General features: G+C 36.6%; 1 protein-coding gene across 3 annotated transcripts in view; it reads right to left on the bottom strand.

Annotated features, from left to right (window-relative positions):
• Positions 1 to 186: 186 nt before the first annotated feature.
• The window catches only part of GNAS (GNAS complex locus), a 148098-nt gene continuing 133051 nt past the window's right edge, over positions 187 to 15233 (bottom strand). For all 3 annotated transcript variants that reach the window (XM_084296716.1, XM_084296717.1, XM_084296718.1), the window contains 7 exons: positions 9776 to 9830; positions 6961 to 7034; positions 6183 to 6241; positions 4239 to 4359; positions 3578 to 3708; positions 2493 to 2560; positions 187 to 1605 (listed from right to left, as the gene is read on the bottom strand). In XM_084296716.1, the coding sequence (XP_084152842.1) occupies positions 1459 to 1605; positions 2493 to 2560; positions 3578 to 3708; positions 4239 to 4359; positions 6183 to 6241; positions 6961 to 7034; positions 9776 to 9830 (655 nt within the window). In that variant the 3' untranslated portion in view covers positions 187 to 1458. The remainder of the gene's footprint in view (positions 1606 to 2492; positions 2561 to 3577; positions 3709 to 4238; positions 4360 to 6182; positions 6242 to 6960; positions 7035 to 9775; positions 9831 to 15233) is intronic.

The raw sequence follows: 15233 nt of genomic DNA, 5'->3' as shown, positions 1-15233 counted from the left end.
CAAATCCAAGGGCAGTGCACACCTTGTCATTCTGGTAGTATCATGCCCACGCAGTGTAAGTGGAGGTTGGTGGGGTATTTGGCCCAGTCTAGAGATGGTCACCAGACCTGCATGATGCCCTATGTGTTTGTTATTGTTCTGTTTTTGTCTTCAGCAAAAAGGACTATGAATGACCAAAGACTAACATTTATAATTTGTAGCAAAATTTGGTTTATGTAGAAACAAGCCATGTTTTGCATTTGGATAGAGATTTAAATGAATTAAAGCTAAAATTAAAAAGCATGATGCTGCAACATCTGGTCACTTGTTGAAGACCTCACTTTTAAAGTGGTTAAGTTTGCACAATTTGTACTTTTTTCTTTTTTTTTTTTCCTTTTTTTCTTTTTTTTCCTTTTTTTTCTTTTTTTTACTAAACAGTATTTTTCCTTCTTTTATAAACCAGAAAAACTAAACTACAGATAAATTTTCCCTACCTTGAGCTAATGCTGCAGATAGGGTTGACAAAGCTGTACAGCGCAATCAAACATACTTACATCTTAGCTCATTGTACAGGTACAGCCATAATCAAGGCACAAAGATCTTCTACAAGTTATTTTTTTTTCAATAAAGTTGTACAAAATAATACATTTTACAGTCTGTACAAGAATAATAATCCAGCAGTAAAATAAAAAATGAGGGGAGGGAAGAAGAAAAAGAAGGGAAAGACTGTGAGGACTACAGTCCAGATAATGATTTTTATAGCAGACGGGATCATCAGTGGACAAACTGAAAACAGTGTGTGGTTAACTCTTTCTGCAATCACAGGCCATATGCAGTTCAATTCGTAAATGTCCATGGTTGTCTTAAGACCACCAAGACTGGATTTAAAAATACCCTTCTGAAAGGTAGCAGTTGGTTTTTGCACTGTCTAGGTCTGTTGTAGAATTGTCAGTATTTCCGTTCAAAGCCACATTACAGTCAGAGAACCAAACTCAAGTGTGTCTTCAAACTTGGTCTGTGACTTGGCACCTTCTTTGTCTGATGCAGTGAATGACACAAAGTGGAGATCACGGGTTACATGATTATGCCCACAACAGTGCTAAATTACCTAGTTTTCTCTCCCCAATTTTTGTTTTATGCTTTAAATTTTAATCCCCAATTCTTTCAGGTGCTCCACATTCAGGACTTTTAATTAATTAGTTTTTATTTCTTTTTTTTTTTCTTTCTTTTTTCGTTAATAACAGTGTTAGGGAGTCCTCATGGAAATGGCCTTTTAAGTGTTAGGGGCCATCTCAAACTGTCCGAGGGGTACAGAAGCAAGCTTAGAAGTGCTGCTATTGTCCAGCAAGGAGAAAAAGTTGAGGGGTGCAAATCAATGGGAGATTCAAACAGTTCTCTTCCACCCTTTGTGGGCAAGGGTGTTTTTTTCTTTTTTAATAAGGAATAAGGAGTCCAAAACACAGAAAAAAGTGCTCTCCATCACAACAACTCGTATTGGCGAAGGTGCATGCGCTGAATAATGTCCCGACAGTCATTGAAAACCCTCCGGATGTTCTCTGTATCCACTGCACACGTGAAGTGAGGATAGCAATAGTGCCTTCCATCTCCACTTGCTGTGCTGATTCTCTGTTAAGAATAATAGAGAGATACTGGGTTACAATAAGGCTGGGGAAAACTGAAAACTTGTTCTCACACCTCAGATGAATGAAGGTTAAGATAGGAATGTGTAAGCTGAGCTTTCAAAGGGTGTAACTAAGTGGCAAAATGTCCACAATTTCTCACTTTCTCAACTAAAACATGAAAATTAAAATGATCGGAATTACATGGTGAGAAGGGCACTGAGTTCCAGGGAATTCCACAGTGGAAAGGGAGCTCATGGAAGTTCTATTACTTGTATGCACATTTGGTGAATTTAGCTGCACAACCATTAGTGAATGTTGTCTGTAAAAAAAGTGGGATTTTGCCTCATTGTAAAAGCTTTCTAGCCCCATTTTACACTTATAAAAAGCCTCTCTTCAAATTTTGTTTTGTTCCAATTTAAAACGAGTCAATAACTTCATTGCCATGCTCAGCATTACAATTAAATTTAATAATACTTCAAAAATCCTAGGTCTAGTGTAGCTTTAGTTGACTAGTAATGGAAAAGATAACATCAAAAGAACATTAATATTTTGCAGATAATGCATATTTTCATTAATCTTTGTCTTTAGAAACGATATATGGAATAAAAGCCTGGCCCCACTACCAGCAGCAAGGTTTCACTCATTATTCTTCATCTGAAGTTCCTTAATTCTCACCAATGCTTTTGCTGTTTAATTACATACCGTGTCAACAAACATATTTGAAGAGCAGCTAACAAACAGTGGCAAAGCTCTTAAACCTGTTTTATGCAGTGCAGACATTAAATATAAATTACACAAAACATAGCAGCATTTTGCAATATTAAAAAGTATCTAAAAGCTTATATTTGAGAAGAATCACATAAGAAATACTGAAGGAAAGGAAATACTTACGAGAAACTCATCTCTAATAAAATACTTGGCCCTTGTAACTCTGGGATCCTCACCAGGCTCTGGTATTGCTGATTAATAATAAAATAAGCATCTCATTAAAACAGATGTTTTTTTGCCAACAGCGCCTAAAAATCATAACTTGCTCTGTTTTCTGCTCATATGTGATAGAAACACATTTTTCAAAACTATGAGATAAAACAAAGCGTAACATATTTAAAACAGCAAGATTACAGTAGAACGAAGGAGAATTACAGTGTCCATAGTATCAGACATTTGTCAGGTAAGAAAAATGATTGCAAATACAACAAAGAGGAGTCCACTCTTGTGACTACTGGGTCTCACGCTGCAATAGTTGGGGAAGAGTACTAGTGATGTTACAGGTAAACTGTAATGACAAATGACTGTATTATATTTATTACTGGTCCATTCATGTATAGATGTACATATTTGCACAGTACGGTGAGGAAGACCCTTCATTATAGGCTTTTTATTTAAAAAAAGGATCAGTTTGTTGATTTATGGTAACTACCTCTGACATGAGGGTCAAAGTTGGTTCTGTTGGTATTCATTAAAGATTACTAGAGGACTGCCCCAATAGTATTAGTGTAAGCTGTACTGTAGTCTACCAGCAAAGAAACAGGATTTTGGCATTAATATATTACATGCATAAAAGAGGACTGTCCCATTATTAATACCTAAAATGGAATAGAATAGTTCTAAAGTCCATCTAGTCCAATTACTTGATCACTTTGGGGCTAACCTGAAGTTAAAAAGTATTACTGAGGCCATTATCCAAATGCCTCTCAAACACTGTCATGCATGGGGCATCAACCACCTCTCAAGGAAGCTTATTCCAGTGTCGACCAACCTCACAGTAAAGACATTTTTCCTAATGTCCTGAACCTCCCCTGGTGCAGCTTTTTGCCATTCCTTCACATTCTAAAACTAACATTACTCGCTGGCTGAAAAACAGTGAAGGAGTATTTATACTTGGAGTTTTCAAGTCTTAGCTGAAAATACCAAAAACATTAAAAATGTGATTAATAACAAAATGATGAATTGCTGATAAAACTTAAAAATCTTACCATCATCTGGTGTAGTGTAGCGAGCAAATTCTGGAAAGTAGTCTTCAATTTTAGATTTCCCTGCCAAAACTTTCTCTGCTAGCAAATCTTGTTTATTCAGGAAAAGAATTACTGAAATGGTCCGTAGCCACCTATAGAAAATTGAAGCCAGACACTCTGAGATGGTATAGCTAGGATCATTTATTAAAGCAAACAAACCATCAAAACTAACACATAATCTAGTTCTGGAGACAACATACTCAAATGACACTCTATAATAATTGTGAAAGGTTTCTCTTTTACACCTTAATCCAGTGGTGTAATTCAGGGTGTACACACGCCAAACTTGGTTTACAAGGTTCTAATGTGGGCAATGAAATTTGCCCACTTTCTACTGTTAATCCAACTGCAACAAATAGGTGAGCTTATAGTAGTAAATTAAGAAGTGGTTACCACTGCTTTAATTACTTCACCCTCCGTAGGGCAACTACCAATTTGTAACTCTCCAGACTGTTTTTCAGTTAGAGTGTATGAGACATTAATGAAGCAAGTAAACAGCTGTGATCAAAGACTAGCTTAGATGGTGTGAGAAGAAGCAAAATAACGTAGGCTACTCTGTAACAAGTCTTCACTAGGATTACTGATTTATGTGATATTAACAACAAAACCTCAATTCACAGACCTGTTGTTCCAGATACTCTTGAAGAGGTTTAGTGCTTCTTGAAGCCGATTGGTCTGATTGTCCTCTCGTATAACCATGTTGTAGCTACTGCTGGCCACCACAAATATGATAGCAGTCACATCTAAAGCAAGAAATATCCATCAGTTAATACCAAACTTCAGAAGAAACATCCAAGAATTCTAGAGGTCAACCAAAAGCTGCTGAATTTTCAGCTTTATTAAGAGACCAGACTGGACAGTTATAGACTACACTTTCTAAGTACTGAAAAAAAAAAACACATTAGTGATAGGAAAGTGTCAGGCCACAGAAGCTGAAACAATGATAGAAACTATAAAAACGAAAGGAATAGAAACAAGAGCGAAAAACTGAAGAACGCAAATAAGATAATTTAAAGGAGACTCAAAAAACTGTACAGAAATTTAGAAAGCAATTCAGAGCAATCAGGAAAGGACACGGAGGCCAGTGGGGTTGCACTCCAGGAAAACAGCACTTTTGATCTGTGTGAAGAGTAGTAAGAAGAATAGTAGGTTGCTATACATTCGTGGTTCGTTGTACAGTGTACTCAAAGGCTCTGATCTCTTTCTTGGGATCTATTCATAGGATAACAGAATTCTGATTTCTGTGTGGCTGTGCTGCTCCAGACCTCTTACACTGACTTCCAAGCTCATCTGCCTCAGACATCAACAGCAGAAGAGATGAGTCAGATCATGAGGTAACAGGAAAAGGAAGGAGCAGAGGTAAAAACCAAACAAGTCTGTTATAAATAGCACAGACGAAAATATTGCACGGTAGTTCCACATATATTGAGAGGGTTCAGATGGTACTCTGACAGCCACTGTAGCGAAATGAGTTCTAAGTTGCATTCTACCTTATCTCTGCTGTACGATCTCATTATAACTTTTCTAGAAAAAGACAGACTTTAGCATAGCTTCATAAATATTTTGTCCAAACAAGAGAGAAAAAGAAGAAAATATTTTTCACCAACTGTAAGAGAACTTGTATGTAGAAAGGTTTCATATCTAAGCAGAGATAGAGTGAAATACATGCAACACTTTAGGATACATACAAAGCTATCTAATTTAAACTGTATGGGAGTTAAGAATATAATCATCTAAAATAAACAGACTAGAACCTCACTCTTCAGACTCCAGAGCTCACAAAATACTTGCACAGATTTCAGGTCTTACCCATACCTGGTTTAGTGCTGTGTTAGCATTCTAAGGAAACTAGCAGGTTATTTAACCGAGGGTATTGATTTATGTTTTCAGCAAGGACCTTCCCCTTATGTCTGTTTTTGACAAAACATGCGTGGCTCCCTAGAAAGGTGCAGATTTATAAACTTCATCATGATTTTTTCCCAAGAGTTGTTTTGGGGCTACACTACACGATACTCTAGTGTTTTGTTTCCCATGTGTTACACTGTGTCTAAAAAGACAAATTTTCCCTACAACGTCTTACCACATGAGTGTGCTGGTGCTGATTTGGAAAGAAGCACCCATGACATAACAATGGGGATGCAATTATGCACAATAATATGACATTCTGATATTATACCTACATTAATTATATTGTAACTGTACTTGTTATATATGCACGAACACATGTAAACCTTCACTTTGAAGGCAGAATCTCTCCATCTTTACTCAGTTGACAAATAACGCACAAACACTCCAACAAAAGAACTACTTAAATGAAGGGAGGGAAGCTGACGAAGATCAACAAACTGTGAGGTTACCAAGCTCTAATTCCTTTCCATTGACATTCTCCCTAAAGACCACAGTTAGAGAAGTTTACATGACAAGAAAAATTCCACCCCGTGTGACTGTTTAGAGAATTCCTTAGCAAGCTACATGGAAAAGATGATGGCTTTCACAAAGTGATGACATAAGACTGCACGTTAAGATTTTGTGGATAAGTGTTTTATAAAACAAATTCTAATCATACCATTAAAACACTGGATCCATTTTCGGCGTTCATCTCGTTGTCCTCCGACATCAAACATACTAAGAAAAAAAAAAAAGCATAAAATGAGTCACAATACTTCCCCCCACCCAAATGCAAACAGAACACGTAAGAAATTTTAGGACTTCCATGTCCTAGAAGCCAAAAGAAATTGAAGATTCTGAGAACCTTAACAGGTAATGGTCCACTGACACATGCAAGCAGAACTTTCATTGCAAAATACAACCGTTTGCTCTCACCAATATCTACAAATAAAGAGTAAGAAATTCTGGTGCATGTGCATTGCAGATTCATTTTCACCCTTACAAACTAAGACAACATAAAAAAAAAAAAAAAGGTCCTGCAACAAGTCATTTATTGAAAGAAGTATCACAGTCAAACAATCTTTCTAAACTGGCACAATACAGAGAGCATATATTTTCTGCTCTTAGGTATTGTACAAAGCTTTTGATAAAATATTTTACTATCTAAAATAGCACTGAATCAAATAGAAAAGGCATTAGTAAAAACATTAAAAATATTTTGTTCTTTGTCATGTAAAATGAAAGCAGAAAATCGCATGCCAACTTGAATTTCTTTTTAAAATATTTCTACTAAATACAAAGATCAGAAAACACTTGCTTTCAATTAAACATCAACTTGAGAAATACAAAAAGAGTCTCAAGGATTACACGGTATTCTTTCCTCCAATTTTGCCTCATTCTTGTCTATACTGTATTAAGAAGAGAAAAAAAAGGAAAAAAAAGGAGGATATACTTACTGAAAATTTACTTTGTCCACCTGAAATTTGGTTTCAAAAATTCCTGATGTCAAAACTCTGCATCTGAGAAGATCCTATAGCAGAAAGGAAAAGTCATTGATTCAACACATTCTTTATAATTCTTCACATATCCAGCAACAGCAAGAAAAACCTTTTACTTAGTGCTGAGAGTGTGCTACAAAACAGAGAAAAGAACATCATCAAGCTGTATTTAAGTTTCTAATCTTGAAAACATGCACACAAATAGATGTGTGCTCAACTTGAAAAGCACATATATTCTCACAAGCAAGCTGCAAGTGCCAAGCTTGGAAGAGAAGGAAACATTTAAAGGCCACTCATAACAAATGCAAGAGCTCAGAACAGTGCAGAATCATCACTGGAGATCTGCCTTCACTGAATTCAGTGGGATTGTGGCACACAATAGGACCTTTAAGCAACTGCCAACCAATTCCCAACCCCAAAAGACAGGTCTCTGCCCCCAGCTACTCAGTGCTTGGCTATTGAAAGGAGTGTTGAAGTCTCAGGCTTCTCCTTCCCCCCCCCCCCCCCCCCCCCCCCCCCCCAAAAAAAAAACCCTACAAATTCAACCACTTAGATCTTATGAGTTTTTTCAAAGATAAAATTTGAAATCTTCACAAGAGCTACAGAACTGTTAAAAAACCAACTGTATTGGAATTTATTCGTGTCTACTGCAAAGTAGCGACAGCCCTACGCAGGTAACATCTGCCAGCAGAACCTATTTTGCATAGGCTTCAAGTTCAAGTCACAGTCCAACTGTGACTTACTACCAAATACCACTTTGAATTCAATTAAAGGTTTTGTAATTTAGGACTTGAAGTTTTGGTGTTCTTCCCAGGAGATCTAAATAGCAGCTAAATTGTAGCATTTGCAGAACATAGACAAGATCACACAAATGGAACAGACTGCAAAAAAATTTACATGCACACTACAAGGTATGTTCCTACTACCTAGGTACCAAACTGGTCAGGGAAAGCCCAAACTACACAAAATCCGAAGGTTATAGAACACTGTTCAATCATTAAACTAAGTGGCTACATTTTAACATCATTTTTTTGAGACTGAATTAATGTTGACTGGGTATTTTAAATACTCATATTGAAAGCTGTATGTATTTAAACATTGTTCTAACTTGATCCGTGTTTTTGAAATAATTTGAAAACTGCAACGCTCGATACACATAAACAAGCTTGGAGAACAGGGTTTTCAGGAGCTCTGCATCCCTAGAAGTCAATACAAATGTGACAGAAAAAAAACACAAACTACTCTCAAAAAAAACAAACAATTCAAATATTACACTCAGTAGTTTTTAGGACAAACACATAATGCCCCAGAGGATAATCCACATGGACCTGTTTTACCAAAAGTTTGTTTAGAGACTGAATGCAGGCAGTGGCCCAAGAGAAGTACCATAAGGTGTTGTTCTTTCTGTTACTTACAACAGTAAAAATAGGATTGTTTTATTTAGGTAAGTAGTTACATGTAAGTAGTTAAATAACTTTCCTCCTGCTAAATTTGGGATATTAACATCGTCTTTGGTTATTTATCCTACAAGAGTACACTATATGCTTTATTGCATTTCTTTTATGGGCAGAAAGTTAGGAATATGTACGTGATTTTGGACTAGAGACTTGGTCTTAAAGAATATCCTCAAATTCTCTGTAACAAAATGAAGACTACAATTCCTATTCTGATACAAAATAAACTAACAAGGCCATTTTTACAATATCCCTTTTCTATTAAAGCCCATGGAGTCATTTTATTGTGAGGGGAAATTCACCAAGTTCTACATGAGTAAGAATATGGAGCATGCTTAGATTTACCACGCTTTCTGCAAGTAAGAGCTAGATAACACAATGAAAGAATTAAAACTCAGATTTCTATCTGCATTCAGGAAAGCCTATTTTCAAGTATGTAATTTAGTAACTCGAAAAACTGATCTTCCCTGAAGGTAAACAGGATCTTACAAAATGTGCCCTTTTCCACTGTACATCAGATGGACATTTCTACTCCTTGAAATACAACTGTGGAGTCTACAGTCCAGCCACAAGGCCAGATCTGCACATGGTCTCACTGAAGTGCCATATGGGTCCTTCTCGCAAGTGGTAAAAATAGGATAATCTGCTAGCTTTGAACATACAGTATTCACTGTTGGCTCAGTGAATGCACTGATCCTAATTAGAAAATGAATCTAATTAGTAAAGAAAGTTTGTCTTATTTGAAATTGTCTTTAATTACAAGATGTACCATTTTTAAGAAGTATCTATACTGCAGAAAAAGATGTACTGACATACTCGTACCTGGAAAACTCTATTGCTATTTATGTTGCTATTCCTTCTATTTATCAGGAAGCACATATGAAAAGGAATACACTGTTATTTTTAATTGTGAATAATGTATCTTCCTGCTTTTCTGGATATATGGCACACAAGGAGCTGGTGGGGCTGAGAAGATACCAACCAACAAGGTTGCATCAAGGGAAGCACATGGCAGTTACTCAGCAAGGAGGGCAGAACATTAGAAATTACTTATTCAAATGAACATCTGGATTATTGTGTTGCTGAAGTATAACATGTCTGACTATTAGACAGATTTTCATTTCACAGTACACATGTATGTTTAAGCATGACCACAATCCTAACGACAAAGTAACTTTTATTGGAATATTGTACTTGTTCAGTCCATGGTAATACCTACGTTAGTGCCATAAATCACAATTGGAAAATTAGAGAAAAAGATATCTTCGAAGACAGAGGGTGCAGATAAGCTGTATAATTTTTTAATACGTTTTACTTACCTGGTCAGACGGTGTATACTCATTTTGTTTGACTATGTCAATCTTGTCTAGAAAACTAGGGAAAAAAAAGAAAAGAATAACTTGGCATTCTCAAATTAGACAAACTTTCTGATGCTTAATTAACTGACAGTTCCCAAGTAACAGTTGGTAAGTTTTATTGCATTCAGATTCACGAAGTGTTGAATACATGTAAATTGCTGAACATACGTGTGCTAGCATTTACATTGTGCATCTCCTAGCAGCACCCAGCAGAGGGCCGAATTCCCAAGTTTTATTCAGCAAGCCTGCTCATCTCATTCCAGCCCCCTCCCACTCCGCTCCCTCCAGCAGCAAACACGCACGTAGTTTAACTTGGGTGATATTACAAAAACTGTACAGCATAGTCTGCTCCTGCTAACAGTAAAACAATGACTCAAATAAACTGCCTGCATGTAATATTCTAGAAAGTAAGATGAATATTTTTACAAATAAATGTATCGTCACTGTGTCTTTTAATAAATGAAATGCCTAAACTGATTTCATTGAAAGTTCAGTTAAGTGTAAGGGAACACTGATTTTGTTGTCACCTGTTGGAAAAGCTTTTCAGTTTACTTTCTGCAGAAGTAGCACTAGTAGGCACAGTTATAAAGTACGTATAAGAAGGTTTATTTTATTCAAAATCATTAGGCATTAGTTAAAGGAGCTATCTTGGAGTCTTTAAAAATGTTTTTGTCAACTTGCTGTAACCTTCTAATTATCTTTAACTCAAAGGGCAAAAATCTCAAGGAACCAGTTTGTTTTACTGTGCTGTTACTCTAAGATTCAAAGACATAAAAAAACAAGTTTCAGAACACAGATGTTATGCTATAAGCACTCTGACCACCTTGCTTAATATCAAGTATGCATCAGGGTTATGCAGGACCCGACACCTTTCATTTTGTACTAGAAGGAGACCTCAAAATGCTTCCACAGTTAACTCTACTGGTAACATTACTGATTAAAATATATTGGTTTTAAGACTGATTAAGTTTCCTTTTAAACTCCAGTGCATGAATTCTTTTCCTTATGAAGCAGAAATCACAGAGAAAAGATGAGTTTTCTCAAAAGATTTCCCTTCGGATTCCTATTCCTAGAAAGGGACACTGAAACTGCATTCACTATGGTCATGCTCAATGATTTAAAGGGGGAAAAAGGTAGCCAAGTCCCAGCTTCACAGATTGGAAACCAAAATGCCATTAAAATTGGATTGGGTCTTAGCCCTCTGTTTCAGCCCCTACTTCTCAACGACTCCCTAAAACACAGTGCAGGGGAAGGGGAAAACAACTGAATGTTTTAACAGTGGCTTCAGGGTAAAGGCATTTTTGCCAGGAACTAGATTACCTTCTTGTTTCAGAGACAAATGAAAAATAAGTTTTGTTTAGTCTGAATTACAGACTTTAAAACACATCAAAACTCATCTTAACAAACATACTATTAAAAAAGTAAGACGTAAAGTTCAATTTCTGTCATGAAAGATGATGTGGACACAGGCAAAGGTAAAATGAATCACCAAATATGTACTGAAATTTACAAGCTGGAGTTTTTCCTCATCTCTTCCAAGCTGTTAAATAATACCCTCTTCTTTTCAACCCTTAGGAAAAGAAGTAAAGCTTTTTGTTCCGTACACGGGGGATGTTAAATAGGGATGACAATCATGAATTCCAACTAGCACAAATGCTTGCACATTAAAAAGTGCTCTCTTAACACCAGTCTCGGAATCACACGGTGATTTCACAAGTTGGAGGATGCTTGAAAAATGATCATAACGTAACATAACACATTCATAGAGACTTTAAAGTGATTACTACGATGTCCCAGCCTTTCTGTACTGAATTTATCTGAGCATAACATTTCACGCAAGGTTCCACAAAAGGCTTTTTTTTTTTTTTTTTTTTAAAAAAAACACACTGCTAATCAGCTTAATGGATTTTGGAAACTGACAATTAGAAAATAACAACAAGATATTGCTACAACCTGGAACTGAAAGTACAAACCTCTTACTGTTGTTTATGCAGACTATTTTTAGGCCTATGATTTCCTTGAAAAACATCAGCCACATAGGAGCAGCAGTACTGTACTTGAGATGAATTCCAATAGCAACGTTCATGCCAGGTAAAACAAGTTCAAATGGAATAAACATTTCTTCTTCCCTCCTAAATAAGTTCCAACGTTCACTAACATCTGATACTCGTAACAATACGAGTTCAAGAAGAAAGTCTTTCACTGTGTGATAGTAACCAGAAAACCTTCACTGCTTCCAGTGGCATTTTAAGGAAAATGGAGCAAAGCAGCATGTTAAATGAGGATTTCCTCCTGTGCATATCCCTTTTCACAGAAGTCTGCTCTATCAACTCTAGAATGGGCTAAAGACATGAAAAAGTTTGATCTTTTGCACAACTATTAAAAAAACAAAACAAAACAAAACATACATATAATTCTTTCAATTGAACAACTTCAAAATAAATGTGGTCTAAAATAAGGAGCAATGCAGGAACATGAGAGTTCAGAAAAGTTCAATACACTGTGTTCAGAGAGGTCTGTGCCCATTGTTCGTCCAGACCAAATAATTTATCCAGTAAATGGAACTAATAATCAAGTGAGGTGAGAACAAAGCTTAATTCAAAATGAAAACAAATTCACCATCATTAATTTTTATTTTTAGTTCTTGTTATACTCTACCCAAAACACAAGTGAGGCCATTTCAGTACTACCTTGTGTGCGCTGTACTCACTGCTGGTGGATTGTTCTAAGTCTATTGGAGATATGCCCATCTGCTACGGCAGCAATGAATTTCATGGGGAGAAGGCAAAAAAAAAAGCTACTGGTGAAATAATTCAAATAAAACTCTCAAGCCACGAACCCAAATTTTAAACAGAGTAAGTTTTGCACTAAGTTACAAAGTCAGTTTTTTTCTTCTGTAAAATTTTCCCAGAGATTATACGGGAAAGCTATTTTCCAGAAAGCAAATCATCCATTCAGCATTGCTGCCAATTCTCACTTAGGGCCAAATTCTGGACATGACTAAATAACAGCTATTGCTCTGCAAAATACTGTCACTCAGTATAAAGCGCTTTTGCCTGTATTATTTATTAAAAAAAAAAAAATACTGCTATGTTGCTATGACACATTAAAAAATAAAATAAAAGATTTTAGGTCATTTGTAATCAGCAATGCCGTGGTAGAAGCATCTCCAGGACAGCAGCAGATGTGTCCCTAGGATATTAAAATGCAAGGTATTAATAAAAAATTTAAACGATCTGAAATAAAAAAAAAAAACGCACTTTATTCTTGGATCCCTTTCCTCAGCTTGGGGAAGGAAAAATGCATGTGAAATGTTTTAAACACATCTTTGAGAAGAATCCAGTTTCTTTAACAGCAAGGGGTGTACTTAGAAAGCAGGTTTCATACAGACACACAGAAGCTTTCTTTAGCTCCCCCACAACTTAGGTCATACACGTAACCCCAATTCTCTCCCAGTTTTTTAGCAAGCCTATTATGCCAAAATCATGTCTCAATTTTCTCATCGAGACGTATGCAAATTTCTGATTAGTTCTGGAGTTCTTCTGTCATACAGAAATAACTGCTCTGGTTTTGCTTTATTCCTCTTTGGGGGGAATTTACCGAACGAGCAATGCTGCTGCAAGGCTAACAACTGCTGTCTCCACTTAAAGGTATGCAACACATTAAAGCCTCCACCTCAACAAACAGCACAACTTCACCATTTGGGGAAAAACAGGGAGGGGAAATTGGGCTGCCTTTCCTTAAGCATTTCCTGACTGTCTTTTCAATAAACAGTAACTTGAAATTTTAGTCTTTGTAATTTGACGAAATGGTTGACAGGCAAGAAAAAAAATCTGCTCTATCAAGACGAGCTTTTGTTTTCAATCTACAGTACCACTGCAAAGGGCTCTTCAAACTGACAGTGTACCTGTGTTTGAAAAGCTCTATTCCCATTAGCTTTTTTTTTCTGTCAAGTCATAACCTGAATTTGTATACAAAATGTCTCTCTCTTATGACATACTAAGATCTCATCTTCTGCATGCTGCGCATCAAGATTCAAAAATTCAGTCCCAACTAAATACAACATTTGTTTGTAACTCAGCTCCTTCGACACTAGTACGGGAACTTTGTGAAGTTTCTCGCCTCTGAAAGCCTCGAGGTATTTTACAGACAGTAAATCATGCTCACGAGTCCTGCCTGCCTCCATTCACGCTGCATTTCCTGTCTCTGCCACCACATCCTGAAATACACACCTTGTATTAACCTTGTTTTAAAGGTAGAGAAAAAATTTGAGGCACATGAGGAGTACGTTAATTGCCCAGAGTCCCTCGAGTCAGTGGAAATGGAATTTTCATTTCCTCTGAGTCATGTGTTTTTATCAAGATATTACTAAGAATTAACCACACTTGTATCTACCCCGATCACCTTTAAAGTAGTCTTCACAATTCATGTTTCTGTGTCTGAAAATAGTATTTGTTTGCTGATCTTCCTAAAGAGTAAACTGTGTAAATGCCCAGTAATTTTTATTATTTATTAATACCCTGTCAGGGACTACAAAACTGATCCCAAGCTCTCCAAGGGAGTTTTTAAACTGAAATTTATCACAATCTAACATTAATAGTGTTTATAAACAATAAGGCGTTTTTAATTTCTCCGAACAGATCGAGCTTTAGTTCTACTTCACTCCCTTTTTAGTGTTTGCCGTAATCCTTCATGCTATTCAGGAAAGGCTTTCTAAGAGCTAAATAGTTAACTATTTGATAAAGTCTTTCTTCAGCTGTTTTGTCCATGCAGAAGCCAGAGTCACAGGATTAGTACAAAGATACAATACTCTCTTTAAAAGGGTATTCAAGCCGAGAAATACGTGATGTATGTACCGTAACTTGAACACAGTTTAAAAAAAAAAATGTAATAATACAGAGGCGTTTTCCAAACCCTGAAAAGTCAGGTCTGCTACAGCGTCAAACCCATGGCTGCCCATGCAGACCAACGCACTGCCCGCAAGCCCAGGGCAGAGGTTTTATTTTCCTTTGCAAGCGCGCACAGCCACCTCGACTGCCCTCAGTTCTGTCCGTTCCTGCCACTCCTGGGAGCAAGCAGGGTATTAAGGGAGAAAAGTCCTATTTCTTAAACTGGTCGTAAAGATTTCTTCTACATTTCAGCTGATTTATTTTTGTAAGAGAAGCAGAAAAGCAGGCAGAGTTGCAGGAACAGCGTAAATAAAACAAGCAAACATTTGATCTGCTAGTATTTATGGTATCCTGCGAACATGGATGTTACATGAAACCAAACTTGTCATGTTTTTCCTCAAAACGCAGTTAAACTTAATATTGGGGCATTAATAGACTTTGTTTGTTTTTAAAGCTACACTGGTATTTGCTATGATTTGCAAAGCTGCAACGTTTGCTGTTTAGGTGCTGGTAGAAGACATGCCATGAAC

This window comes from Netta rufina, assembly GCF_964035555.1.
Source record: "Netta rufina genome assembly, chromosome: 16".
Taxonomy (NCBI): Eukaryota; Metazoa; Chordata; class Aves; order Anseriformes; family Anatidae; genus Netta; species Netta rufina.
The sequence above is the reverse complement of the archived record's forward strand: the minus strand, read 5'-3'. Positions and strand labels throughout refer to the sequence as shown.